Source organism: Euleptes europaea, chromosome 4 (assembly GCF_029931775.1).
Source record: "Euleptes europaea isolate rEulEur1 chromosome 4, rEulEur1.hap1, whole genome shotgun sequence".
In the NCBI taxonomy this organism is placed as follows: Eukaryota; Metazoa; Chordata; class Lepidosauria; order Squamata; family Sphaerodactylidae; genus Euleptes; species Euleptes europaea.
This window is the reverse complement of record NC_079315.1, coordinates 5,126,740-5,154,189: the sequence shown is the minus strand read 5'-3', so window position 1 is coordinate 5,154,189 and position 27,450 is coordinate 5,126,740. Positions and strand designations below refer to the sequence as shown.

At 49.3% G+C, this 27,450-nt stretch overlaps 1 protein-coding gene across 1 annotated transcript; it reads left to right on the top strand.

The window, feature by feature from the left end:
• The first annotated feature begins 617 nt into the window (after positions 1-617).
• TMEM39A (transmembrane protein 39A) lies at positions 618-27,391 on the top strand. The gene is made up of 9 exons (XM_056848113.1): positions 618-637; positions 13,708-13,901; positions 16,382-16,604; positions 18,336-18,419; positions 20,859-21,013; positions 22,431-22,770; positions 24,903-25,090; positions 26,093-26,213; positions 27,158-27,391. Exons 2-9 carry the CDS (start codon positions 13,789-13,791, stop codon positions 27,389-27,391), a joined length of 1,458 nt encoding a protein of 485 aa, XP_056704091.1. The 5' UTR covers positions 618-637; positions 13,708-13,788.
• The last annotated feature ends 59 nt before the right edge of the window (positions 27,392-27,450 follow it).

Below are 27,450 nucleotides of genomic sequence, written 5' to 3'. Positions count from 1 at the left end.
ACCACTGCGCCATGGCCCCTCTCTATGGCTCTCAGGCCTTTCACATCACCTACTAACTGGAGATGCCACTGGGCATCGAACCTGGGACCTCCCACATGCCAAAGCAGCTGCTCTACCACTGCGCCATGGCCCCTCTCTATGGCTCTCAGGCCTTTCACAACACCTACTAACTGGGGATCGAACCTGGGACCTCCCGCGTGCCAGCCGCAGGCGCTACCGCTGAACCGCAGACGCCGCTCCCAAAGCAACGGCGAGCCGCGCGGTTTTTATTTCGGCGCGCGCAAATGCGGCACGTGACCGCCGTTGCCTGGCAGCGGAGGGCCCCCAAGATGGCGGCCGCCTCCGTCACACACACTCTCTCTCTCTCTCTCCTCCTCCTCCCCTTCCAGGGCGGGGCCTCTGCCGCCGCCTCCTCCCCCGGCCCCGCCCCCCGCGCCCCGTCGCGCAGTGATGAGCGCATCACTCCCCCCCCTCTCTGCCACGTCTCTTCTGGGCAGCGGCAGAAGCGACGGCGGAGCGTGTCGGGAGGGCCGCGCCCCCTCCCCTCCCTCACGCCCACCTACCCACCCCCCCACCCACCCCAAGCCTGGAGGGCCCCGGCAGCGGGCAGGCCGATGGTGCTGCCGAGGGGCAGGAGGTGAGTCCGACCGCCGCCCCTCGCCCCGCGCCTTCTCTCCGCCGCCCCCCCCCACGTCCCCCTCTGGACCTACGGTCCAGCTGCTCCCCCCCCTTCTGCAGGGAGAAAGCCCCCCCCCGGCAGAAGCCACACACACACACAGTTTTTTCTCTGCCCCTTTCTAGTGGAGAGATGCAAGGCCAAGAGCTGCAGGTCTTTTTCATCCGTGGCCCCTTTGCATTGCAATGCTTGGAAGCCCCAGCGTGGAGCGGGATAAAGCCCCCCCCCAGGCAGAAGTCCCCCTCTTCTGGTAGAGAGATGCAGGTCTTTGCCTTCCGTGGCCCCTTTGCATTGCAATGCTTGCAAACCCCAGGGTGGGGGAAACCACCCCCCCCACACAGAAGTTCCCTACTTCTTTCTCTGCCCCTTTCTGGTAGAGAGATGCAGGGCCAGAAGCTGCAGCAGCTGCAGGGCTTTTCCTTCCATGGCCCCTTTGCATTGCAATGTTTGGAAGCCCCAGCGTGGAGCGGGATAAAGCCCTCCCAGGCAGAAGTCCCCCCCCCTTCTGGTAGAGAGATGCAGGGCTTTTCCCTCCGTGGCCCCTTTGCATTGCAATGCTTGAAAGCCCCCCCCCCAGGCAGAAGCTCCCCCCCCTTCTTTCTCTGTCCCTTTCTGGTAGAGAGATACAGCGCTGGGAGCTACAGCAGCAGCAGGGCTTTGCTTTCTGTGGCCCCTTTCCATTGCAATGCTTGGAAGCCCCAGCATGGGGAGGGGATAAAGCTCCCCCAGGCAGAAGTCCCCCCCTTCTTTCTCTGCTCCTTTCTGGTAGAGAGATGCTGGGCGGGGGGCTGCAGCTTTGCATTGCAATGCTTAGAAACCCCAGCATGGGGGTGGGAGAAAGCCCTCCCCCACAGAAGTCCCCCACTTCTTTCTCTGCCCCTTTTTGGTAGAGAGATGCAGGGCTGGGAGGTGCTGCTGCAGCAGCAGGGCTTTGCCTACTGTGGCCCCTTGGTATTGCAATGCTTGGAAACCCCAGCTGGAGAGGGGGGGAGAGAGAGCCCCCCTCCCAGGCAGAAGCCTCCTCATTTGTTTCTCTGCTCCTTTCTGGTAGAGAGATGCAAGGCCGGGGTCTGCAGCTTTGCATTGCAATTCTTGGAAACCCCAGCGTGGGGTGGGAGAGATAAAGCCCCCCCACACACACACACTTCTTTCTCTGCCGCTTTCTTGTAGAGCGATGCCGTGCCGGAAGCTGCAGCAGGGCTTTGCCTTCCGTGGCTCCTTTGCATTGAAAAGGGAAACCCTTTGCATTTGGAAACCCCAGCTGGAGAAATGGGGGGTGAGAGAGGGACTGGCCCCCACACTGGAGAAAGTCCCAAGTTCAGTCCCTGGCATCTCCAGGTAAAAGGACCTCTGCGTGAGACCCCAAGTGATGAGAAAGACCTCTGCCTGAGACCCCAGAGAGCCCCTGCCCTCTGAAGGGAGAAATTGCCCCCAGTTCATTTCTTCCCCCCCCCCACCCCCTTCTGGACCTTCAGCCCTGCTGCTCCCCCTCCCCACTTCTCCAGGGAGCGAACCCCCCAAGCAGAAGTCCCCCCTTCTTCTTTGTCTGCTCCTTTCTGGATGCAAGGCCCAGAGCTGCAGCAGGGCTTTGCCTTCCATGGCCGATTTGCATTGCAATGCTTGGAAACCCCAGCTGGAGAGAGGGGCCGGCCTCCACCCAGGACTGGGGTGGGGGTCCTGGAGCGGGGGCCCGGCCAGATGGGGTGACCCGGGGGGGTGTTCTGGTGGTGCCAAGCAGGCTGGCCAGCCGCATGGCTGCAGCGGCCCAGGCTACGCTTCCCACACCAAGTCAGTGGCCTAGCCCCCCCCCCTTCCTGGTGCTGAACTCTGGGTGTCAAGACACACGGGGTGGTCAGACAGCAGCCCTGAAAAGATAGCTGCAAAGGGCAGCCCTGCGGCGGAAGACCTGGATTCAAATGCAAGAGCATCTCAAGAGAGCAACAAGGTTTTTTGCAGGTTATGAGCTTTTGAGAGCCAAATCTTGTTATCTGACGAAGGGAGCATCGACTCTCAGAAGCTCATAGCCCGAAAATTTGGTTGGTTTCTGGGGTGCGACTGGACTGGGATAAACCACCAAATATAAACATAAGCTGCCAAATATAAAGAAGAGTTTCACATGTGCTTCACACTAAGTCTGCCATCTAAAAACAGTATTACTGGAAAGCGCACTCCGTTAAAACAGCACTTCCTTCCAAACTATAATGCCGATAGCTACAGTATTACATAGGTGCTATTTATCAACTGTTTGAAATGAGCTGTGGACAACATCTCCCAGTTCATTTGCGAGCCAGATCTTGTTATCTGACGAAGGGAGCATAGACTCTCAGAAGCTCATACCCCAAATATGTTGTTGGTTTATGCGGTACTACTGGACTGGAATCCAGCAACCCTAAAAAGAAGCCCCCCCCCAATTTGATCAGCCACTATTCCGCTGCTTCCCATCTCTCTCTGCCCAAGTGGGCTTTGCCCGGCAGAATCTCATATCAAAGTAAATGTCATTAGTCTTTCGGGTATCCTGCTGGACCTACAAGAGTTACAGGCAGTGAGTTAGATCTGCATGCCTAGTGTTGGTTGGGGGCTGTGGCTCAGTGGCAGAGCATCTGCTTGGCATGCAAGAAGGTCCCAGGTTCAATCCTCAGCATCTCCAGTTAAAAGGACCAGGCAGCAGGTGATGGGAAAGACCCCTGCCTGAGACCCTGGAGAGCCGCTGCCAATCTGAGCAGACATGGGGGTTACCGTACTTTGTATTCCCAGCGATGTATCAAGAGTTTGGAAATGTTATAAAAAACATTGCTTTAAAAGGGTTTTTGGATACCACGGCTTATAAATGGTTGGAAGACGTCTTCACAGCTAAAGGGGCCAAACAAAGTGCGAACAGTATTTTTTATAACAGTTTCAAACTCTTAATACATTGCTGGGAATACATAGAAAGTGGGAACAGTATTTTTAATAACGTTTTCAAACTCTTAATACATCGCTGGGAATACAAGTGCGGTAACCCCCAATACTGACTTTGATGGATCAAGCGTCTGATTCAGTAGAAGGCAGCTTCATGTGTGTTGAAGGTAGAATCTGCCTATGCATTTGAAATGGTTTTGGGGGTGAGGGGCTGTGGCTCAGTGGTAGAGCATCTGCTTGGCATGCAAGAAGGTCCTAGGTTCAATCCTCAGCATCTCCAGTTAAAAGGACCAGGCAAGTAGGTGATGTCAAAGACCTCTTCCTGAGACCCTGGAGAGCTGCTGCTGCTACTCTGAGTAGAGGGCTGACCTCAGTGGACCCCGAATGGTCTGATTCAGTGTGAGGGAACCTCGTCGGTTTCTGTCTAGACATTAAGAAGAATTTTCTAACAGCAGTTCCTCAGTGGAACAGGCTTCCTCGGGAGGTGGTGGTGAGCTCTCCTTCCCTGGAGGATTTAAACAGAGGCTAGACGGCCATCTGTCAGCAATACTGATTCTCTGACATTAGGCAGCTCATGAGAGGGAGGGCACCTTGGCCATCTTCTGGGCATGGAGTAGGAGTCACTGGGGGTGTGGGGGGGAGGTAGCTGTGAATTTCCTGCATTGTGCAGGGGGTTGGACTTGATGACCCTGGTGGTCCCTTCCAACTCTATGATTCTATTCTATGTGTGGGCGGCCTCTGAATCCTCCCTTGTTTGGTGCTTGTCGTTCGACCCACAACGGAAGGTTTTTGTGTCTTTCGAGACACACGACAGAAGGGCACCTGAAAGACTAATGATGTTTACTTCAATATGAGTTTTTGCCAGGCAACGCCCACTTAGGCAGAGAGAGCTGGGAAGGAGCGGAGCAGAATAGAGGCTGGATCAGACCGGGAATGGGGGGTTCTTTTTAGGGTTGCTAGATTCCAGTCCAGTAGCACAGTAGAAACCAACAAAATTTTCGGGGTAGGAGCTTCCGAGAGTCAGCGCTCCCTTTGTCAGATAACAAGATTTGGCTCTCAAAAGCTCATAACCCGCAAAAAGCCTTGTTGGTCTCTTGAAGAAGAAGAGTTGGGTTTTATATGCAGATTTTCTCTACCGCTTAAGGAAGAATCAAACCGGCTTACCCTTCCTCTTCCCACAGCAGACACCCTGTGAGGTAGGTGGGGCTGAGAGAGCTCGAAGAGAACTGTGACTAGCCCAAGGTCACCCAGCTGGCTTCATGTGTAGGGGTGGGGAAACCAACCCGGTTCACCAGATTAGCATCCGCCAGATGCTCCCGGATTCGAATCTAGCCCTTCCTGCCCCTAACCTTTGAAGGGAGAAGCTGTCCCCGGTTCATTTCAAACCATTGATAAATAGCCCCTATTTACTACCACAGTAATCGGCATTATTACTTGGGAGTAAGTGCTATCCATTTTAATGGGACGCACTTCCCAGTAATACTGTCCTGAGATGGTAGACTTAGCGTAAAGCAGGCGTGAAACTCTTCTTTATGTTTTGCGGTTTATATTTAATTAACGTGATTTCAGCGAGAGGCCTTTCCCCGCTGTCAGAGGAAATTGTGTCAGCTATTTTGTGATGACTGTTAACTTACAAAGCAACCTGTGAATACCAAACTGAAATAGTCTTATGTATACGTAGATTTGCCTTCATGAGAAATGGGATTTAATTTCATTGAGAATTATTCTCAGAATTATTATACCATTTTTTTTAAATTTACACTACACCAGCATGGTGTAGTGGTTAAGAGCTGTGGTTTGGAGCGGTGGACTCCGAAAGAAGCCGTCCTGCTTCCTAATACAACCTGCTGTAACCTACATTCAGAATTGGCTTGGTTTCAGTCATTTTTCTTCCTTTTTTCTTGTACCTTAAGGCTCTTGTTCTCTGAATGTGCATGTGTGCGACTTAATTTAAAGCCTTCTAGGATCACCAGAGCAGCCGTCTCCCTCAGCTCTTCTTTGGAGTTTGAATCTGGGTTCCCTTGATGTCTGTAAAGGATCCAAGTCCGCCCGCTTCGTTCCTAGTAAACGTTAGTTAGGAATAAATGATCCCACGCAGCTCTTTGTCCCGTGGCGAGAGTCCCCGTGGGCCCATGAGCACTGGGGTCAAATCCCTTTGTCCCGCTTGGCATGGCTCGGATTTTGTGCAACACGGCACGGCTCTGCCCGGTGGGTTCCATGGTGGCGTTCCTGCCTGGGATCTGCCAGTCTGTGGTGCTCTTCCAGAGCTAGCGGTGACTTCAGGGGCAGCAGCTGGCTGTACCAGTGGTTATTGGAGAGCAGCTGGGCCGTGCAATCTCCAGCCCTGAGCAAGCCTAGCTTTGCACAGAAGGAATGCCTTTGGGCATGATCCTAAAGATAATTTGAAATCTTTGGGGCTTCTGAATAAACCCCGTTAGGATCCTGGACTAGATTTCATACTAGTGTAGTGTAGTGGTTAGAGCAGGGTTGTCAGCAGTGAGCCAGGGTGGTGTGGTGTGGTTAGGAGCAGTGGTTTGGAGCGGTGGACTCTGATCTGGAGAACCGGGTTCGATTCCCCCACTCCTCCACATGAGCGGCGGAGGCTAATCTGGTGAACCAGGTTGGTTTCCCCGCTCCTATGCATGAAGCCAGCTGGGTGACCTTGGGCTAGGCACAGCTCTCTCAGCCACACCTACCTCATATGGTGTCTGTTGTGGGGAGGGGATGTGGTGTTGGAGGAGAGTGTTACGGATACCATGGACCACCAAAAAAACAAACCAGTGGGTTAGAGATCAAATCAAGCCTGAACTGACCCTAGACGCTTAAATGGCTAAACTGAGGCTGTCGTACTTTGGACACATTATGAGAAGAGTCACTGGAAAAGACAATCATGCTAGGAAAGGTTGAGGGCAGCAGGAAAATGGGTTATAGATCAAATAAAGGCTGAACTGACCCTGTGTGTGTTAAGTGCCGTCAAGTCACTTCCAACTCATGGTGAATCATTGTCCTCAAAAATGTCCTATCTTTGACAGGCTTGATCAGAACTTGCAAATTGGGGGCTGTGGCTTCCTTTATTGAGTCAGAACTGACCCTAGAAGCTGTAAAGACTAAACTGAGGCTGTCGTACTTTGGTCACATGATGAGAAGACAAGAGTCACTAGTAAAGACAGTCATGCTAGGAGAAGGTGAGGGCAGCAGGAAAAGAGGAAGACCCAATAAGAGATGGATGGACTCAATAAAGGAAGCCTCAGCCCTCAGTTTGCAAGACCTGAGCAAGCCTGTCAAAGGTAGGACGTTTTGGAGGACGTTGATTCATAGGGTCGGAAGCGACTTGACGGCACTTAACACACACACACACACACAAAACTTTTAGCAAGGCAGGAATGGGCTGCTTCCCACCCTTCATTACCCCTGCAGCATTCGAGGCAGATCTAGCAAGCTTTGCATGGCCACCTGCTGTAGCTATAAGCATGTCCGAACAGGAAGGATTGGCCTACTCCCTATTTTGTGAGGCTGACTTTTAGGGGGTTTTTAAGTAGTTGGTGTTTCTTTGCTTTGTGTACGTTTCTTTAATTGTAACTAGTGGAAAAGAGCAAGAGTCCGGCAGCACCTTAAAGCCTAACAGAATTTCTGGCAGGATCTGAGCTTTCATGAGTCACAGCTCACTTCTTCAGATAACAGCTAAACATCCATCCTTAAGTAGAGAAGAGTGAATTATAGACACACAACGGCAATGTAAATGTCAAAAGCAAGTAAATGGCATTAGCAGGCATGATTGGATGAGGTGTGATATGCAGAGGGGTAATAGGCGTGGAGAAATCAGCATTGGTAATGAGACAGGAATCCCAGATCTCTATTCAGTTCAGGGGGATGCATTGCCTTGAGCTTCGTTATTAGTTGTAATTCAGCAGTCTGTAATTGTTAACTGTGGTTAGTTTTTGTAAGTAGCCTAAGTATTTAACCAGTCTATGATCAAAGTATATTTTTGTTCTTGAAAAACGGCAGTGCAATGAACACATGAAGCTGCCTTTATACTGAATCAATCCCCTGGTCCATCCAAGTCAGTATTGTCTACTCAGACCGGCAGCGGTTCTCCAGGGTCTCAGGCAGAGAGGTCTTTCACATCACCTACTTGCCTAGTCCCTTTAACTGGAGATGTGGGGGATTGAACCTGGGGCCTTCTGCAGGCCAAGCAGAGGCTCTGCCACTGAGCCACGGCAATCCTAAGCAGAGTTGCACCCTTCTAAGATCATTAAAGTCAGTGGGGTTAGAGGGCTGCCATTTTGCTTAGGATTGCTCTGGAAATATTTGGACTGGTCAGATAGCCAACCCTGTCCTTCTCCATTTTCAGTTTAGTACCAACTGTGACGTCTCACTTTCCCGAATCGTGATAATCTGAGCCGAGCCCCAGTCTGTCTTCCTATTTTGTCAGGTCGTTTGGGATTGGATTTTGACTTCTTTTTTGTCGAACGTTGCGAGAAGCAATTCCTCGTATGGAAATAACTGGCAGAAATCTAGGCTGATCAACGTTGATCTAAGTGTTTTTACAGGTAGAGTATCCCTTATGTGGACATCCCGTATCCGGACTGATCCAAAAGCCGCACCTTTTGAGCCGGCATGCAGGCGGATCCGCGCTACCTGCTTTCAGTGTTTCCTCTCACCTAAAAAAATAAAATACAGCGTACCCTGCATCGTAGGTGGAGACTGAAAGCCTGAAGTTGTTAGTTTGTTGGTTGGTGGTGGTTGCTCTTGTTTAACCGCTGTTACAGGTATTCTGGGGAGATAGTGACACCTTTGCTTTTGGATGGTTCAGTGTACACAAAATAATTTAAAAATATTGTTTAAAATTACTTTCAGGCCATATATATAAAGTATATTAAAAAATGAATTTGGGTCACATCCCCAAGATTATGTATATCCAAAAATATATCTATGTATGTATATCCTATTACTATGTATGGGTGTGAGAGCTGGACAATGAAGAAAGCTGATAGGAAGAAAGTAGATTCCTTTGAAATGTGGTGTTGAAGGAGAGTGTTACGGATACCCTGGACCGCCAAAAAAACAAATCTGGATTTTAGATCAAATCAAGCCTGAACTGACCCTAGAAGCTAAAATGGCTAAACTGAGGCTGTTGTACTTTGGGCATATTATGAGAAGGGAAGAGTCACTGGAAAAGACCATCATGCTAGGAAAAGTTGAAGGCAGCAGGAAAAGAGGAAGACCCAACAAGAGATGGATTGATTCTATAAAGGAAGCCATGGCCTTCAGTTTGATCTGAGCAAGGCTAAGGATAGGACACTTTGGAGGACATTGATTCATAGGGTCGCCATGAGTCGGAAACGACTTGGTGGCACTTAACACACACACATATCCAAAAATTCCAAAATATCCCAATGTACGGAAAGATTGGAAATACGGAGCACTTCTGGTCCCAAGAAGTCCGAATCAAGGCTACTCAACCTGTATATACTACTAAGCAACCTGTATATACTACTAAGGAAAGTCTAAAGAAAAAAGTTCTTAAAACTGAGGAATAAATGTCTCCCTTATTTTCTGCTTAACATTTGCCTTCTCTTCCTCTTTATACAAGGCGGTTTGGTAACATACCTGGAGAAACTGTTTCTTTAGTCACCTTCCATACTGTCAGTTCTGATGAAATAAAAATATGTGACTTGGATTACATACTTTGGATTACATGTCTCTTCTTGTAACCCAAGACAAAAAAAAGTTTTAACTCTTCCGCGTCAAAGATTGTTGAGGAGAGTGTTACGGATCAGTGGGTTATAGATCAAATCAAGCCTGAACTGACCCTAGAAGCTAAAATGACTAAACTGAGGCTATCGTATTTTGGTCACATTATGAGAAGGCAAGAGTCACTAGAAAAGACATTGATACTAGGAAAAGAGGGAGACTCAACAAGAGATTGATTGACTCAATAAAGGAAGCCACGGCCCTCAAAGTGCAAGATCTGAGCAAGGCTGTCAAAGACAGGACATTTTGGAGGCCATGGATTCATAGGGTCACCATGAGTCAGAAGCTACTTGACGGCACTTAACACACATCAAAGATTGTTCTACCTGTACACCTCAATCGGCTAACGTTCCTGCTTTATCGCAGGCCAGCCCACAACCCCAGTCAAGCTCCTTTATGGTGTGCAACATAAGGGAATACTTTCCCCCTCGACGTTAAAAATGGCAGATTACGATTTACTAATTGAACCTCATGGGATATGTGGGAAAGCCTTATTGCCTGGGAAAGATCCCAGTCATTGTTGAGGGTAATGCATTGCAGGGATAGTAGCATGGACAACCAGAAACACTTATGGTGAAAAGTACTACCATATGATAAGCTAGTTGTATGTACTGGCTGAGTGTGAGGAAAGAGCAAGAGTCCAGTAGCACCTGAAGGGCTTAACAAAATTTCTGGCAGGGTAGGAGCTTTCGTGAGCCGCAGCTCACTTCTTCAGATAACAGCTAGAATGTGAGTCCATCTATCCTTAAGTAGAGAAGAGGGAATTCAGACACACAATTGCAATGTAAATGTCAAACACAAGTAAAAGACATTAGCAGGCGTGATTGGATTAGGTGTGGTATGCAGAGGGATAGTAGGTGTGGAGAAATCAGCATTGGTAATGAGACAGGAATCCCAGATCTCTGTTCAATCCAGGAGAATGCATTGTCCTGAGCTTCGCTATTAAATGTAATTCAGCAATTCAGAGTATAAGTAACTCTTTTCCTCTGCCAAAAATACAGTGTATCCCTCTTCAGGGTCCCTGCTTTGGTAAGCTTAACTCTGGGATATATCTACGAGAAACATCTTTTCCTTGTTGGAAGTGTTTCTGCTTTAAGAACCAGATTCCTGTGTGACCACACCTTTTCGCATAGCAAGTGTTGCAGTTGCATATATAATGTACCTGGGCTTTCTTTATTTTTGTTTGCTTATGATACACATGAACACATGACACTGCCTTATACTGAGTCAGACCCCTTGGTCCATCAAAGTCAGTATTTTCTACTCGGACCAGCAGCAGCTCTCCAGGGTCTCCAGCAGAGGTCTTTCCCATCACCTGCTTGCCTGGTCCCTTTAACTGGAGATGCCGTGGATTGAACCTGGGACCTTCTGTATGCAAAGCAGAGGCTCTACTGCTGAGCCACAGCCCCTCTTCTGATGTGGGGGTTCCTTGAAGGGCAGGGTGGTTATCTTCATTAATCTGATGTATGCCTTCCTGCCCATGACACACACTCGCTTGGGTTTTCTGTTCAGCGTTTTATGTGAAAGTGATTTTTTTTTTTTAGTAGAAAGTGTGTTTGTCTGTTGCAGTCTTAGCTTGCACACCCAGGCCACCGGGCGTATACAGCGTCTTCTCTTTCTACGTCTGCTACGTGCGTATTGGCAAGTTGAAACATGCAGGTTCCAAACACTTCTGTAAACATGCCTTGTGGCCAGAAATGTTACACTCAAAGGAGCACTCGAATCAGATCTGCAACTAGTATAGATTGCTGGGAAATTTGTGGATTTAGAGCACCAAGCCAAGGGTTATCGTGGTCCAAGACAGTGGCCCCGTCAAGCTTTCCGAGTTCTGGGGAAACGCTGGAATAACTAGAAGAAGAGTTGGTTTTTAAATGCCGACTTCCTCTACCACTTAAGGAAGAATCAAACCGGTTTACAATCGCCTTCCCCTCCCCTCAACAGACACCCTGTGAGGTAGGTGGGGCTGAGAGAGTGTGACTAGCCCAAGGTCACCCCAGCTGGCTTTGTGTGGAGGACAGGGGGAACAAATCCTGTTCACCAGAATAGCCTCCGCCGCTCATGTGGAGGAGTGGGGAATCGAACCCGGTTCTCCAGATCAGAACCCACCGCTCGTAACCACGACACCATGCAGGCTCTCCAGAAGGCTGAGGGGGTTTCGCGCTTTAATGAAAAGCTTTCAGGACTTCGCAAAGGAGACAATTCTTATATCAAATGATCGGTTGTGCTTTAATATTATCTCCTGTTGGGCCCAGACCACAGAGTTATGCTCAAATATACGTAATGGTTACTTGGCTCATTTAGGTGGGGAAAAACTGCTTCTCCAGTCCCTGTGTGGTGGACTCTGATCTGGAGAACCAAGTTCGATTCCCCTCTCCTCCACATGAAGCCTGCTGGGTGACCCCGGGCGAGTCACAGTTCTCTCCAAACTCTCAGCCCCACCTACCTCACAATGTGTCTGTTGTTGGGAGGGAAGGCAATTGTAAGTCACTTTGAGACTCCTTACAGGTAGGGAAAGGCGGGGTATAAAAACCAACCCTTCTTCTTCATTAGAAGTAGCAGGAGAGTGATGGTAATCCTTCTCTGCCTGATATTTATCTGTTCTGAATTCATGCACATGCCCCATGTGCATGCACGTATACACCGTAGGAAATGTTGCTCAATGAAGAGTGAGGAAGGACAGATCGAAAAAGAATTGTGTGTGTGCATGTGTGTAAAGTGCCTTCATGTTGCAGCCAATATATCGCAACTCTGTAGGGTTTTCCAGGAGATGGTTTGCCGTTGCCTGCCTCCGTGTGGGCTGAGAGAGTTCGGAGAGAACCGCGACTGGCCCAAGGACACCCAGCAGGCTTCATGTCGACGAGTGGGGAATCAAACCCGGTTCTCCAGATTAGAGTCCGCTGCTCATGTGGAGGAGTGGGGAATTTAGCCCAGTTCTCCATTGCTCATGTGGATGAGTGGGGAATCAAACCTGGTTGCCAGATTAGAGCCCGTCGCTCATGTGGAGGAGTGGGGAATCGGACCCGGTCCTCCAGATTAGAGTCCGCCGCTCTTCACCACTCTGGCTCTCTACAAAAAGAATTAAGTGGTTCCTTACCTGTTGTTCCTTCCTTCCCGATTGCCTGCAACAAAAATGACTTTTTAAAAATCTAAATGGACTGTAGTGTTGGCTCATGCTAGACTGCATTTGCGCAGATTGTAGTTCGGGTTTAGGCTTAATTCCTCACACGTTTAGCGTTTATATTTAAAAAAAATAAAAACTCAGGGCGCGCTCCTACTTTTTCAGTGATACAGCTGAGCGTCAGTTTATGCGACTGTGGGCTTTAACTTAACTATGGCTGATGGAAAGGTTAAGGAAATTTAATAAGTATAGAAACTCTGCTCCAAGTTTTATACTACGAATAGTATTTTATCTGTTTTTTATCCTGTTACGTTTTTTAAATGTAAGGTTTGAGATTTTGGATTTGTAGCATAGCAATGAAATATTATATTTACTGGTCTATGACTGCAATAAATTATATTATTATTATTATTATTGTTATAACTACTGTAAGAATCCAGGCCTGTAAGGCATGCTTTGCCATGCAAACCGAACAAGCCTTTCACCGCAAAGTGGTTAATCTGATCCAATGAATGACCTCTGTAGGTGTGGGAAATTGCCATGTTCCTGCCATGAATGGGTGATGATGCCCTGGAACATGGAGTGCTGATCAGTGAGGAAGATTTTAATCTTGCAGTAACCCGGGGGTATGCGTGCCTGGCAGCATGGCAGTTCCCTCGCTCTATCCTAGAATCGTAGAGTTGGAAGGGACCACCAGGGTCATTTAGTCCAACCCCCTGCACAATGCAGGAAATTCTGAACTACCTTTTCCCCCACACCCCCAGTGACCCCTACTCCACGTCCAGAAGATGGCCAAGATGCCCTCCCTCTCATGATCTGCCTAAGGTCATAGAATCAGCATTACTGACAGATGGCCATCTGGCCTCTGCTTCAAAACCTCCAGGGAAGGAGAGCTCACCACCTCCCGAGGAAGCCTGATGAACCGCTCTAACTGTTGGAAAGTTCTTCCTAATGTCTAGACGGAAACTCTTTTGATTTAATTTCTACCTGTTGGTTCTGGTCCGACCTTCTGGGGCAACAGAAAGCAACTCGGCACCCTCCTCTCTATGACAGCCCTTCAGGTCCTTGAAGATGGTTCTCATGTCCCCTCACAGTCTTCTCCTCTTCAGGCTAAACATACGCAGTTCCTTCAACTACCTGTCTTGGAGAGCGCGTGGAAGTGGTGGTGGGGGGTTAGTCTTAATCCTTTGCTTTGGGTAGCGGATGCCCCAGGCGTAATTCTTTTAAATGACCATTCCCCCCACCTCTTTTTCTCTTCCAGAGCTGGGAAGTCTTTGGGGTCCTTGTCTAAGTCTCTGGGCAAAGCCCGCCAGAGGCAGAAGAGGTGGGCCGGTTCCTGGACATGCCCGGTGGAAGGAGGGGACCCAGCCGGCAACAGCTAAGCCGATCCGCTTTACCGTCTCTCCAGACATTGGTTGGTGGGAACTGCGGCAACGGCACTGGTCTGAGGAACAGGTGAAGGAAAGAGCTCACGTTTGCAGGCGGGAATCCGGGAAGCCAAGTCCCCGGATTCATGGGTCAGTTGTGAATAGGTGCAGCCCCCGGGGCCCCTGAACGGGAGAATGGCCGGGAGATTCTGCAGAGGCGAAAGGAGGTGCTTCTTCACTGCGTTGTTGACTTGTGAAATTCACTGCTGCTGGATGCAGGGATAGCTGCTAATTTTGGTTGGCTTTAAAAGGGCATGAGACGGATCTGTGACGACATGGGACTGCCGGTGGCCATTAGCCACGATGTCTAAAGGGAGCTTCCATGTTCAGAGGCATTAACCCCCTGAAGACCTGTTGGGGAGTAACAATAAGGGTGGGCTTTGTGCTCAAAACTGTTGAAAGAAAGCATTTCGTCACACAGCGCATAGTTCAACTGTGGAACTCCCTGCCCCAGGATGTGGTGATGGCTGCCAGCTTGGAAGGCTTTAAGAGGGAAGTGGACACGTTCATGGAGGAGAGGGCTATTCATGGCTACTAGTAAAAATGGATGCTAGTCATGATGCATACCTATTATCTCCAGTACAAGAGGAACATTCCTATTAGGTGCTGTGGAACACAGGGAGGACAATGCTGCTGCAGTCATCTTGTTTGTGGGCTTCCTAGAGGCACCTAGTTGGCCGCTGTGTAAACAGACTGCTGGACTTGATGGGCCTTGGCCTTACCCAGCAGGGCTAATCTTATGTTCTTGTGATGCACACCTATTCTCTCCAGGATCAGAGGAGCATGCCAAATATATTAGGTGCTGTGGAACACAGGCAGGATGGTGCTGCTGCAGTCATCTTGTTTGTGGGCTTCCTAGAAGCACCTGATTGGCCGCTGTGTAAACAGACTGCTGGACTTGATGGGCCTTGGTCTGACCCAGCAGGGCTAATCTTATGTTCTTACGATGCACACCTATTCTCTCCAGGATCAGAGGAGCATGCCGAATTTATTAGGTGCTGCAGAACACAGGCAGGATAAATGCTGCTGCAGCCGTCTTGTTTGTGGGCTTCCTAGAGGCCCCTGGTTGGCCGCTGTGTTCTCTACTCCCTGCTTGTAGGCCTTCCTAGAGCATCTGGCTGGCCACTGCGTAAATGAACCTTTGGACTGATGTTTGCTCTCAGAAGCTGAGGCATGATCTTGTCTGGCTATGTCTCTGAATAATTTGTATTTCATTATCTTGACAAAGCCCTACATGGCTTGGGACTGGAGTACCTGAAGGATTATGTTTCCCAAAAATGTTCCTGCCCGGGAATTAAGAGTGCAGGGAGAGGCCCTCCTGGCTGTCCCATCAATCAGAGAGCCTTGTTTGGTGGGCACACGAGGGAGGGCCTTTTTGGTGGCAGCCCCACGATTGAGGTGTGCCTGGCCCCCTCACTGTCGATTTTTAGGAGGCAGTTGAAGACAGTTTTATTTAGGGCTGCATTTGACTGATATAGTTTTTATTTATTAGCAGCCCTAATGAGAGAGGGGTTTTTTTTTTTTACATTATGACCTTTTATGTCTTTTTTAATAATGGTTTTATTTCTGTTGTTTTTTTATTGCGTTTTTATAATTGCTTTATTTATGTCGCATTCTGCCTGGAGTTCTGCTAGGAAGAAAGTTCCCCCCCACTCCACCCCCTCTTAAAACTTTCTTCTTAGGTGATCTTTGTAGCACTTTTGAATACTTTGTTTGCCTTCTCGCCTGCGGTAAGATGCAGGCTCATGCTTGCTTCCTTTTTCTGCCTTGCAGAGTTTAGTGGCTTAGCTGTGAATTCAGAAGCCTCTGGTTTCAGATCTCGCCTCTGCCACAGGTCTGCTGGGGTGGCGCCTTAGCATACTCTCTGGATGTGCAGCCAGCCTACCTTACAGGGTTATTGTGAAGACCACTTGAGATAATATGCTTGACGCAGTTGAAGCATTGTAAAGGCCCTGTGTAAATGTGATGTGTTGAATGATAATAGGAACAAACGAAAAATGTATTGTATATAGCCATTGGCCATCACAATTTGCTAAAACAAATAAAATACAAATATCATAGATTAGCAAATAAAATACTAAATAGATAATGGGATATACGAAAGCATTTCAGTTTAAAAGACAAATAGCTGCTCCTTCTGACACCACGTTAGTTCTTATTTTCTTTGCTGCAAGAGCAAGCAAAGAGACTCTGTATGATGCATATGCATCGATATCAGATAACAGAAATATAATTTTCTCTGCATCCGAGTGCGAATTGATACCGGATAATATCGCTGCCAGAAATTTAGCCCTGGGGCCTGCATACGCTGGGCAAAATAGGATGGTCATGAGTTGAGGATCCACAAATACAGACCCGTGGATCCTTCAGCATTCGAGAGCAGCGCCCCGCCAATAAAGCCATTGGCGTAGTTTGGAAGCGTAATGATGTGACGGACGGTGATGATGACAGCGCCAAAAGCCCTTTGGCACCGCCCCCCCAACGTAACCCCTCTTTCTCCGTTTCCAGGAATGGTAGTGCGATCAGCCTGTCCGCCCCTCCCATCACTGCCTTGATCACCCCCGAGCCCGTGCGGCATTGCCGAATCCCCGAACTGCCTGTGGACGGAAACCTGCTCTTCGAGTTCCTCTTCTTCGTCTACCTGCTGGTGGCCCTTTTTATTCAGTACATCAATATCTACAAGACAGTGTGGTGGTACCCATACAACCACCCCGCCTCCTGCACTTCGCTGGTGAGATTCCTTTTCGAGGGGGGCTCTCTTGCCTTCTCGCAAGTTCTTTTCAGACAACCTCAGGAATTGTCCTCCTGTCTTCAAGCTTACCTTTGCGACCGTGATAAAAAGCCTGCTTTGTAGCCTTGAATAGAAAACAAAGGTTTCCTCGGCTGAAGTCTGCACTCATACACCAGCGTGGTGTAGTGATTAAGAGCAGTGGACTCTAATCTGGAGAGCTAGGTTCGATTCCCCACTCATCTACATGAGCGGCGGACTCTAATCTGGACAACCAGGTTTGATTCCCACAGGAGTGGTGGACTCTAATCTGGAGAACTGGGTTTGATTGCCCACACCTCCACATGAGCGGTGGACTTTAATCTGGAGAACCGAGTTTGATTCCCCACTCTTCCACATGAGCAGTGGACTCTAATCTGGAGAACTGAGTTTGATTCCCCACTCTTCCACATGAGCGGTGGATTCTAATTGGGAGAACCGGGTTCAATTCCTCACTCCTCCACATGAAGCCAGCTGGGTGACCTTGGGCTAGTCACGGTTCTCTCTGAACTCTCTCAGCCCCACCTACCTCACAAAGTGCCTGTGGTGGGGAGAGGAAGGCAATTGTCAGCCAGTTTGAGTCTCCTTCAAGGTAGAGAAAAGTGGGATATAAAAACCAACTCCCTTGAATTCTTGCTTACGCATAACTCTAAGCATAATGCACTTTGACCCTGTACAAATGTTCGACCCAGCCCTTCTCTACTCGTTTGTCCCTCTACAAAGGTTTTGCAAGTAAGAAGGGACAGAGTAAGAGTATGGTCCCGTTCCCCTGGAACAAGTTGGTACAAATGACTGTGCACTTTTATTGGATGAGATACAGAGCCATTAGTCCTGAATCAACAATAGACCGCCTGCACACACACACACACACAAAATATGTAGAGAATTTTATTGTTTGTGTGTGTTTCAGAATGCTGTTGCTGTAAAAATTTCTTAGACATTCACATTTCAGGACGTTTTCCTGTCACCGCCATTTTCCAAGATGGCGGATATGGTTATTTCAATATTTAAAATTCACATAGGATGCTTATCTTGAAAGGTCTACCCAAAGAAATTTTAAAGCAACAGTATGCTGAAACACACACAAACAATAAAACTCTCTGTACATATTTTATTTGCGGGTGTCTGTTTTGGATCCAGGACTATATCATGGAGAGGTGCACCTGTTCCTTTTTTCAGAAAAGGGATATTCAGCAAGAAGTGGAAGGAAGAAGAGTTGGTTTTTATATGCTGACTTTCTCTATCACTTCAGGGAGAATTGAACTGGCTTACAATCTCCTTCCCATCCCCACAACAGACACCCTGTGAGGTAGGTGGAGCTGAGAGAGCTCTAAGAGAGCTGCGACTAGCCCTAGGTCACCCAGTAGGCTTCATGTGGAGGAGTGGGGAATCAAACCCGGTTCTCCAGATCAGAGTCCACCAAACTAGGGTGGCCCAGGTAACTCTTCACCACCGGCAGGAGGTTTTGGGGGCAGAGCCGAGGAGGGCATGGTTTGAGGAGGGGAGGGGTTTCAACGCCATGGAGCCCAACATTTCCATGTGTTTACTGTGTCTACTTCTCTTCCCTACCTCCCTGGCAGACGTGGGAATACTTTGGTGTCTCCTTGTTCTGCCCCATAGGCGCTTCTTTGCGTCTGTTCGACAGCTCCTGTCTTCCCCTGATGAAAAAACCCCTCTTCTTCTTTCCTCCTGCAGAACTTTCACCTCATCGATTACCACCTGGCAGCATTTATCACAGTGATGCTGGCGCGGAGGCTGGTCTGGGCCCTCATCTCTGAGGTAATCCTTTCAGTGCATGTCCGTGTCTTGTCACGGGATTGCAAAGGGAGATTAGAAAGAGAAACTACTGAATTACAACTAATAACGAAGCTCAGGGCCATGCATTCTCCTGGACTGAATAGGGACCTGGGATTCCTGTCTCATTACCAGTGCTGATTGCTCCACCTCTCTTACCCCTCTGCTTATCACACCCGATCAAAAAAAAAAAACTATCGGGGCTAAAGTGTTTCCTGAAATATTCTTTTCGGTTTGTCTGATGAAAACACTGGAGAAAAAAAATTCAGGCACGCTTTAAAAAAAATCATATATTTTCTCTCTTCGGAATGAACAAAGTGCTTTTAAGACCAGATTTTACTTGCTCAAAATACTTAGCATGAAATGTTTTATGTGAGAAAATCTACAGCTTTAGAGAATGACCATTCCTACTAGAGATGTTCAGGCCGTAGGGGGGGGAAATGGGAAATTTTGTGGAGGGAGGGTTTTGTTTTTTTTGTTTTGAGAACTTAAAATCCGACAGAAAATTAAGAAAATTTGGGTGAGCGCTGGGATTGGTAATAAGACAGGAATCTTAGGTCCGATTGAATAGGGACCTGGGATTCCTGTCTCATTACCAATGCTGATTTCTCCACGCCTACCACCCCTTTGCATATCACACCTGATCCAATCACACCTGCTAGTGTCATTTACCTGGTATTGACATTTACATGCTATTGCCATTGGGTGTGTGAATCCACTCTTCTCTACTTAAAGATAGATGGACTCACATTCCTATGAGGAGCAGTTAAAACACTTAGGGCTCTTTAGCTTGGAAAGAAGGCGGCTGAAGGGAGACATGATAGAGGTCTATAAAATTATGCATGGTTTGGAGAGAGTGGACAGGGAGATGTTTTTCTCACTCTCCCATAATACTAGAACTCGAGTCATCTGCTGAAGCTGGAGGGTGAGAGATTCAAAACAGATAAAAGAAAGCATTTTTTCACACAACACATAGTTAAATTGTGGAACTCCTTGCCCCAGGATGTGGTTTGCCAACTTGGCTGCCAACTTAGAATCATAGAGTTGGAAGGGACCACCAGGGCCATCAAGTCCAACCCCCTGCACAATGCAGGAAATTCACTACTACCTCCCCCCACACCTGGTGACCAGAAGATGGCCAAGATGCCCTCCCTCTCATCATCTGCCTAAGGTCACAGAATCAGCATTGCTGACAGATGGCCATCTAACCTCTTAAAAACCTCCAGGGAAGGAGCGCTTACCACCTCCCGAGGAAGCCTGTTCCACTGTTTAACTTGGAAGGCTTTAAGAGGGGAGTGGACATATTCATCGAGGAAAGGGGTATTCATGGCTACTAGTTAAAATGGATACTAGTCATGATGCATACCTGTTCTCTCCAGGATCAGAGGAGCATGCCTATTATCTTAGGTGCTGTGGAACACAGGCAGGATGGTGCTGCTGCAGTCGTCTTGCATGTGGGCTTCCTAGAGGCACCTGGTTGGCCCCTGTGTGAACCGACTGCTGGACTTGATGGGCCTTGGTCTGATCTAGCAGGGCTTTTCTTATGTTCTTATTCTAGCTGTATCTGAAGATGTGAGCTGTGGCTCACGAAAGCTCAGACCCTGCCAGAGATTTTGTTAGTCTTTAAGGTGCTACCAGACTCTTGCTCTTTTCTACTGCTACAGACAAACACGGCTACCCATGGTGATATATCATGTCATGCTGGTGATGCGTGACCCTCACACTCTGGCTCAGGTGGAGCATGACATTGCTGCTGGGGGGAGGGGGAAGGCCAATTTTGCTATTTATTGGAGGCGGCATTGAACTCGTGAATTCAGCTTGCCCCTTCAGAACGAAACGTAACGACAGCAACAGGAGCCTGGCTTTGCCTCCCATTTGAGAGCAGCCCGGTGCCAGCGTGGTGTAGGGGTTAAGAGTGGTAGTTTGGAGCGGTGGACTCTGATCTGGAGAACTGGGTTTGATTCCCCTACTCCACACAAGCGGCGGACTCTAATCTGGTGAACCGGGTTGGTTTTCCCCACTCCTCCAGATGAAACCAGCTGGGTGACCTTGAGCTAGTCGCAGCTCTCTCAGCCTCACCTACTTCACAAGGTGTCTGTTGTGGGGAGGGGAAGGAAAGGTGATTGTAAGCCAGTTTGATTCTTCCTTAAGTGGTAGAGAAAATCAGCATATAAAACCAACTCTTCTCTTCTGCTGCCTTCTCCTTCTTCCGCGTGGAGATTGTGCAGCCGAGCTGTTTCTCGGTGGAAGCTGGCAGGTCCTTCCAGGAGGAAAGGCCACGGGGCTGACCGTTCTCTGGCGGTGGCTCACAACGGGTAGCTGCGTTAGTCTGTTTGCAGCAGTGGAAAAGAGCAAGAGTCCGGGTCGGTCTTTTAAGGTGCTGCTAGACTCCCGCTCACTTCTCCGGTGGGTTTGACCCCACAGGCCTCGCAGGTGGGTGCGACGTCCGTGATCCACTGCGCGGCGCTAATCCTGGCGCGCCTGGTGCTGCTCACCCTCTGCGGCTGGGTGCTCTGCTGGACTCTGGTCAACCTCTTCCGCAGCCACTCGGTCCTCAACCTCCTCTTCCTCGGCTACCCGTAAGTACCAGTTCCCTCTCGTGCTGTCCATATCAGGGGAAAGGAAAGACCTAAGAGCCCCGGGGGAAGCCAGCGGTAGCAGAGTGGAGTCCTGTTGAGCAACAAAGTAGTGAATGGTTGCTAGGTACAGATTTATTGTACATCGCCAAAGGCCATTACAAACAAGTAGAATCAGAATCAACAAGAGACAGTTAAAAACAAGTGCAAAAATAAATTTAAATCAAATACAAATGTTGTCCGGTTTAACTGCAACACTGGCTCGAATTTTCCTGGCCGTTGGGGCAAAAAGAGACATATTGTAAGTAACAGCAGAGTCAGTGTCGGACAGGAGAAAAGAACTCATCTCCTGGTCACTAAAGCAGCTAATCTTGGATAGACAAGAAATTTAGATCTGGGTTCATGGTACAAAGAACAATACAATACGTGATGGGGGGGTTCCTCGTGTTCCGAGGATCCGCAAATACATAAGCGAGAGGCTATTGGGAACTGGGCCCAGCATCCGGCTAACATGGCTGTTGGCCCGGTCTGAAATCTTATTGACGTAAAAGCAGCCCTGAGCTTAAATGCAGAAATGTTGGATAGATGGGGGCTTTTTCATGGTTTCCTATTAAACAGTTTAAACCAGGGCAAAGAGTGAATGAATTAATAGGGGTTTTTTGCATTTAGCCACGGGCCACTACAAACACGTCAAGGATACCACAGATACGCAATAAAAGGAAATACGAGGTTAATGAAATGCTGGATTGATAATAAATGTGCATAATAAAACTATGCTAAATAGATGTATACAGAGAAATAGTAACTAAAAATTGCAGTGGTGTCCCAATCGGCCCATGGGACCTAAAGGTAAAGGTAGTCCCCTGTGCAAGCAGCGGGTCATTCCTGACCCATGGGGTGACGTTGCATCCCGACGTTTACTAGGCAGGCTGTGTTTACAGGGTGGTTTGCCACTGCCTTCCCCAGTCGTCTTCCCTTTACCTCCAGCAAGCCAGGTTCTCATTTTACCGACCTCGGAAGGATGGAAGGCGGAGTCAACCTTGAGCCGGCTACCTGAAACCGACTTCCAATGGGATCGAACTCAGGTCGTTGAGCAGAGCTTTGGACTGCAGTACTGCAGCTTACCACTCTGCGCCACAGGGCTCTTCCCATGGAAACTAGCAACCATTAAAATCAACTCAAAGGATCAGCTCTCTTAGAAAGCCTATTGAACCTTACTTTCTTTGCCGCCAGAGCATACAGGGGAGTCCTCTAAGAAACAAACCAATCGGTGTCTTTTAACAAAAACGCTATGATTCTATGAACAGCTTGAGTGTAAAGAGACCTGGTGGGCGGCGAGAGAGCTTTCTTCAGAGGCCTTTCTCCCAGCTCGCAGGCGGGGACGCGGGTCTCACATTCGGCCTCCCTCCCTCCCTCGCAGGTTCGGCGTCTACGTCCCACTGTGCTGCTTCCACCAGGAGAGCCGGACGCAGCCCCTGCCCCCGGACTGCGACTACTTGGTGCAGGATCAGCTGGTGGACGTGGGGGTCGGCGGCTTCGTCAAGCCCAGAGACTTTCTCTCCCTCTTGCGGGAGTCCCTGAAAGAACAGTTCAACCACCCGACACCAATCCCCACCCACAGCTGCCCCCTGTCCCCTGACCTCATCCGCAACGAAGTGGAGTGCCTGAAAGCCGACTTCAACCGCCGGATCAAGGAGGTCCTCTTCAACTCCCTCTTCAGTGCCTACTACGTGGCCTTCCTGCCACTGTGCTTTGTGAAGGTAGTGTGGTGTAGTGGTTAAGAGCGGGAGTTCGGAGCAGCGGACTCTGATCTGGAGAACCGGGTTCGATTCCCTGCTCCTACACATGAAGCCAGCTGGGTGACCTTGGGCTAGTTTCAACTCTTTCTGCCCCACCTACCTCACAGGGTGTCTGTTGTGGGGAAGGTGATTGTAAGCCGGGTTTGATTCTCCCTTAAGTGGTAGAGAAAGTCGGCATATCAAAACCAACTCTTCTTCCTCCTTCTCCTCCTCCTCCTCTTCTTTTGGTTGATGAAGCCTGCTGGGTGACCTTGGGCTAGTCACAGCTCTCTTAGAGCTCTCTCAGCCCCACCTACCTCACAGGGTGTCTGTTGTGGAGAGGGGAAGGGAAAGTGATTGTAAGTCGGGTTGATTATTCCTTAAGTGGCAGAGAAAGTCGGCATATCAAAACCAACTCTATTTCTTCTTCCCTGACTCCTTCACCGCCATTGTTCATGGAGGAGAGGGGTATTCATGGCTACTAGTAAAAATGGATACTAGTCATGATGTATACCTGTTCTCTCTGGGATCAGAGGAGCATGCCTATTGTATTAGGTGCCGTGGAACGCAGGCAGGATAAATGCTGCTGCAGCCGTCTTGCTTGTGGGCTTCCTAGAGGCACCTGGTTGGCCACCATGTGAACAGACTGCTGGACTTGATGGGTCTTGGTCTGATCCAGCAGGGCCTTTCTCATGTTCTTATTGCCACCTCCTAAATTTGGCCTGTGGATTGTCAGCATGCTGGATGTTCTGGATAATTCCTTTTTTTTCTGCCTCCCCTTTTGGCAGCCTGGATGGCGGAGCAAGGCTACATCTGGCTGGTGGATGGGTATTGCCATAGGCGTGGTGCCCCCGTGGTTCCCCCAACCTTAAACCACACCTATTTTCCACCTCATCGACTCGCCCGGCCCCCTTGCCCAATGTGGAGTTCAGATTTTAGTTTCCCAGCTGTCCCCATTCTCTGAACTCTGTCTCTCTTTGGGACCAAGGTCAGATCCCGGCTTGCCAGAGACTTGGGGGAGGGGGGGTGCTTTCAGCACCAGAGCTGCGAATTGATTCGTTAAGAGAATGAGGACGGCTGGGAAATTAAAATCTAAACTCCGCAATGATCAGGATCCATTCTGAAGTCTCTTTCTGAACTGTTTTTGACTGAGGGTCTTGATCAGGGGTGCGAATTCAATTGTTATGAGGGCCAGATCGGACATAAATGTCACTTGGTCAGGACGGGCCATGCCTTGCCAGACCAGATCAGGACGGGGTGGGTGGGGGGTTGCCTTAGCTGGCTCGCAGTCCGGATGAGAGCTCTTAAGGGACTGGGTCCAGCCCATGGGCCTTACGTTTGACACCCCTGGTCTAGATGTAGCGATCTGGGGGTTGCACATCCAGTCCAGTCTCTTCTCATCTTTCGGTGGGCGACAGGCTCTTCCTCGGGCCTTCTATGCCGGTATCCCTAGGTACACACCTCTTCCAAAAAGCTCAGCGGCTCGTGGGTTATATGCCGAAGGAAGATGTGCAGACTTTCCCTGCAGCACATCACCCCTTGCCCAGGGGAGAGGCATGCAGAAGGTCCCAGGTTCAACCCCTGGCATCTCCAGCTAAAGGGACCAGGCAAGTAGGTGATGGGAAAGACCCCCGCCTGAGACCCTGGAGAGCCGCTGCCGGTCTGAGCAGACAATACTGACTCTGATGGACCAAGGGTCCAGATTCCAGATTAATTAATATAGCATAAGCCAGTAAAAACATGTGTCATTTTATACAAAAGATAAAAAATTTCAGCAGTTCAACCAAAAAACATTCCTAATTAAAATTTCCAAATAATTTATAATAGACTAAAATTGACTGAACTATGATGTATCCAAATTGCAATTGTCCAACATCAGGGGTTGAACATTATATGCTATTGCACAAAATTGGGCTACCTGTTTTGCCATCTGGGCGGCCAAGGGCCTGATTCAGCATAAGGCAGCTTCATATGTTCGTGTGGCTCTCGGGCCCCATGTCTGACGGTCCTTGCAGTCCACACAGGTGGCTCCATCGGGATCTGGCTTTGGGGCGCGCTCCGTTCTGCTCCTGAGCTTCCGCCGCTAAGCCCCCCCCCCCCCCGGTTTCTTGCAGAGCACCCAGTACTACGACATGCGCTGGTCCTGCGAGCACCTGATCATGGTGTGGATCAACGCCTTCGTCATGCTCACCACCCAGCTGCTCCCTCCCAAGTACTGCGACCTACTGCACAGATCGTCCGCCCACCTGGGCAAGTGGCAGAAGCTGGAGCACGGCTCGTACAGTAACGCCCCCCAACACATGTGAGTGTAAGCCCAGAAGACTCTTTGTCGGGGTTTGGGCGGCGGTGGGGAGACGTATACAGTGCATACCAGGGAGGGGCAGTGGCGCAGTGGTAGAGCATCCGCTTGACATGCAGAAGGTCCCAGGTTCAGTCCCCAGCATCTCCAGTTAAAGGGACTAGGCAAGGAGGTGATGTGAGAGACCCCTGCCTGAGACCCTGGAGAGCCGCTGCCGGTCTGAGTAGACAATACTGACTTTGATGGCCAGCTTCACATGTTCATTTGACCAAGATGCATTGTACAATGTGGTGTAGTGGTTAAGAGCGGTGGACTCTGATCTGGAGAACCAGGTTTGATTCCCCACTCCTCCACATGAGCGGCGGAGGCTAATCTGGTGAACTGGATTTGTTTCCCCACTCCTACAGATGAAGCCAACTGGGTGACCTTGGGCTAGCCACAGCTCTCTCAGCCCCATCTACCTCACAGGGTATCTGTTGTGGGGAAGGGGAGGGAAGGCGATTGTAAGCCGGTTTGATTTTTCCTTAAGTGGTAGAGAAAGTCAGCATATAAAACCCAACTCTTCTTCCTTATGCTTTGTGCCTCCAACCGTGTCACCTCAGCAATATGATGCCGAATGGCTTCTCCCGGGGAACCGGCCTGAGGCAGCTTACAAAATAACATAAATAAAGCGTAACATTTAAAAATGGCAAATTAAACCCCGGCCAGAGCATTGAAAAAGAAATCACTTCTCAGCTTCAAACTCATTGAACCGTTTTTCTGTCTTAAAAGCACACTGCGGAATGACTTTACAAGATCAGCCCCTTTGTTAAAAGCCTGGGCAAACAAAACAAAATAAAAACCCATTTTGGCCTGATGCTTAAAAGAAAGTTGTGAACATGCCAGGCATGGGGTTCCACTACTGAAAAAACCCTGCCTCCGGTTGCTGACTGCCTTCCTTCTGAAGGCGGGAACACGGAGAGCAGGGCCGGTCTGAACAAAACTCTTTTTTCCTTTCCTCCACAGCTGGTCAGAGAGCACAATCTGGCCCCAGGGAGTGTTGGTGCGGCACAGCCGATGTCTGTACAAAGCGGTCGGGCCTTATAACGTCGCAGTGCCTTCAGATGTCTCCCACGCCCGCTTCTATGTAAGTACCGCCCATGGATGGGGGACCCCCAGGAGTTCAACATGGCTTCACTGGGTCACGCTTGAGCCAAAAGGAAGGCCAGGGCATAAATATTTTAATTAATAAGCACCGAAATTTACTCTGCTCTGGTTAGACCTCACCTAGAGTATTGTGTTCAGTTTTGGTCACCGCAGTTTAAGAAAGATGTAGACAAGCTGGAACGTGTCCAGAGGAGGGCAACAAAGATGGGGAGGGGTCTGGAGACCAAGTCCTATGAGGAAAGGCTGAAGGAGCTGTGTGTATCCAGCCTGGAGAGGAGAAGACACAGGGGATATGAGAACCATCTTCAAGTACTTAAAGGGCTGTCATATAGAGGAGGGTGCCGAGTTGTTTTCTGTTGCCCCAGAAGGTCGGACCAGAACCAACAGGTTGAAATTAAAAGAGTTTCCATCTAGACATTAGGAAAACCTTTCTAACCGTTAGAGCTGTTCCGCAGCAGCACAGGCTTCCTCGGGAGGTGGTGAGCTCTCCTTTGAAGCAGAGGCTAGATGGCCATCTGTCAGCAATGCTGATTCTATGACCTGAGGCAGATCATGAGAGGGAGGGTACCTTGGCCATCTTCTGGGCATTGAGATGGGTGTCACTGGGGGAATTCATGAGAGGGAGGGCACCTTGGCCATCTTCTGGGCATGGAGTAGGGGTCACTGGGGGGTGGGGGGGAGGTAGTTGTGAATTTCCTGCATTGTGCAGGGGGTTGGACTAGATGACCCCGGTGGTCCCTTCCAATTCTCATTCTGTGATTCCATGAAATTTTGCTCAGCAGACTAATAGGGCTGAGGTGGGATCCAGCCCATCGTTTTTGGACCGAGGGGCACTTGCGTTGTGGCTTCCGCCATCGCCGTCCTCGCGGAAGAGCTGCCTCCTCCGCTGAATTGAAAGCCCCCTTTTCCTTTCCCTCCCTGCAGTTCCTCTTCCACCGCCCGTTACGGCTCCTGAACCTCCTCATCCTCATCGAGGGCAGCGTGGTTTGCTACCAGCTCTACTCCCTCCTGCGCTCGGAGAAGTGGAACCACACGCTCTCCATGGCCCTGATTCTCTTCTGCAACTATTACGTCTTATTTAAACTCCTGCGGGACCGGATAGTATTGGGCCGGGCGTATTCGTACCCTCTCAACAGCTATGGGCTGAAAGCCCATTAATCCATTGTGGAGGAAGGGGAAGGCTATTTTCATACAGTTCTCTATTTTTTTTCCCCTTT

Excerpts from the sequence above, each read along its gene's own strand:
- TMEM39A (XM_056848113.1), top strand. The coding sequence starts at position 13,789 with ATGCCCGGTGGAAGGAGGGGACCCAGCCGGCAACAGCTAAGCCGATCC. Across the intron at positions 16,605-18,335 it reads CCGCCTCCTGCACTTCGCTG|AACTTTCACCTCATCGATTA; the intron begins GTGAGATTCCTT and ends TTCCTCCTGCAG. Across the intron at positions 18,420-20,858 it reads TCTGGGCCCTCATCTCTGAG|GCCTCGCAGGTGGGTGCGAC; the intron begins GTAATCCTTTCA and ends TTGACCCCACAG.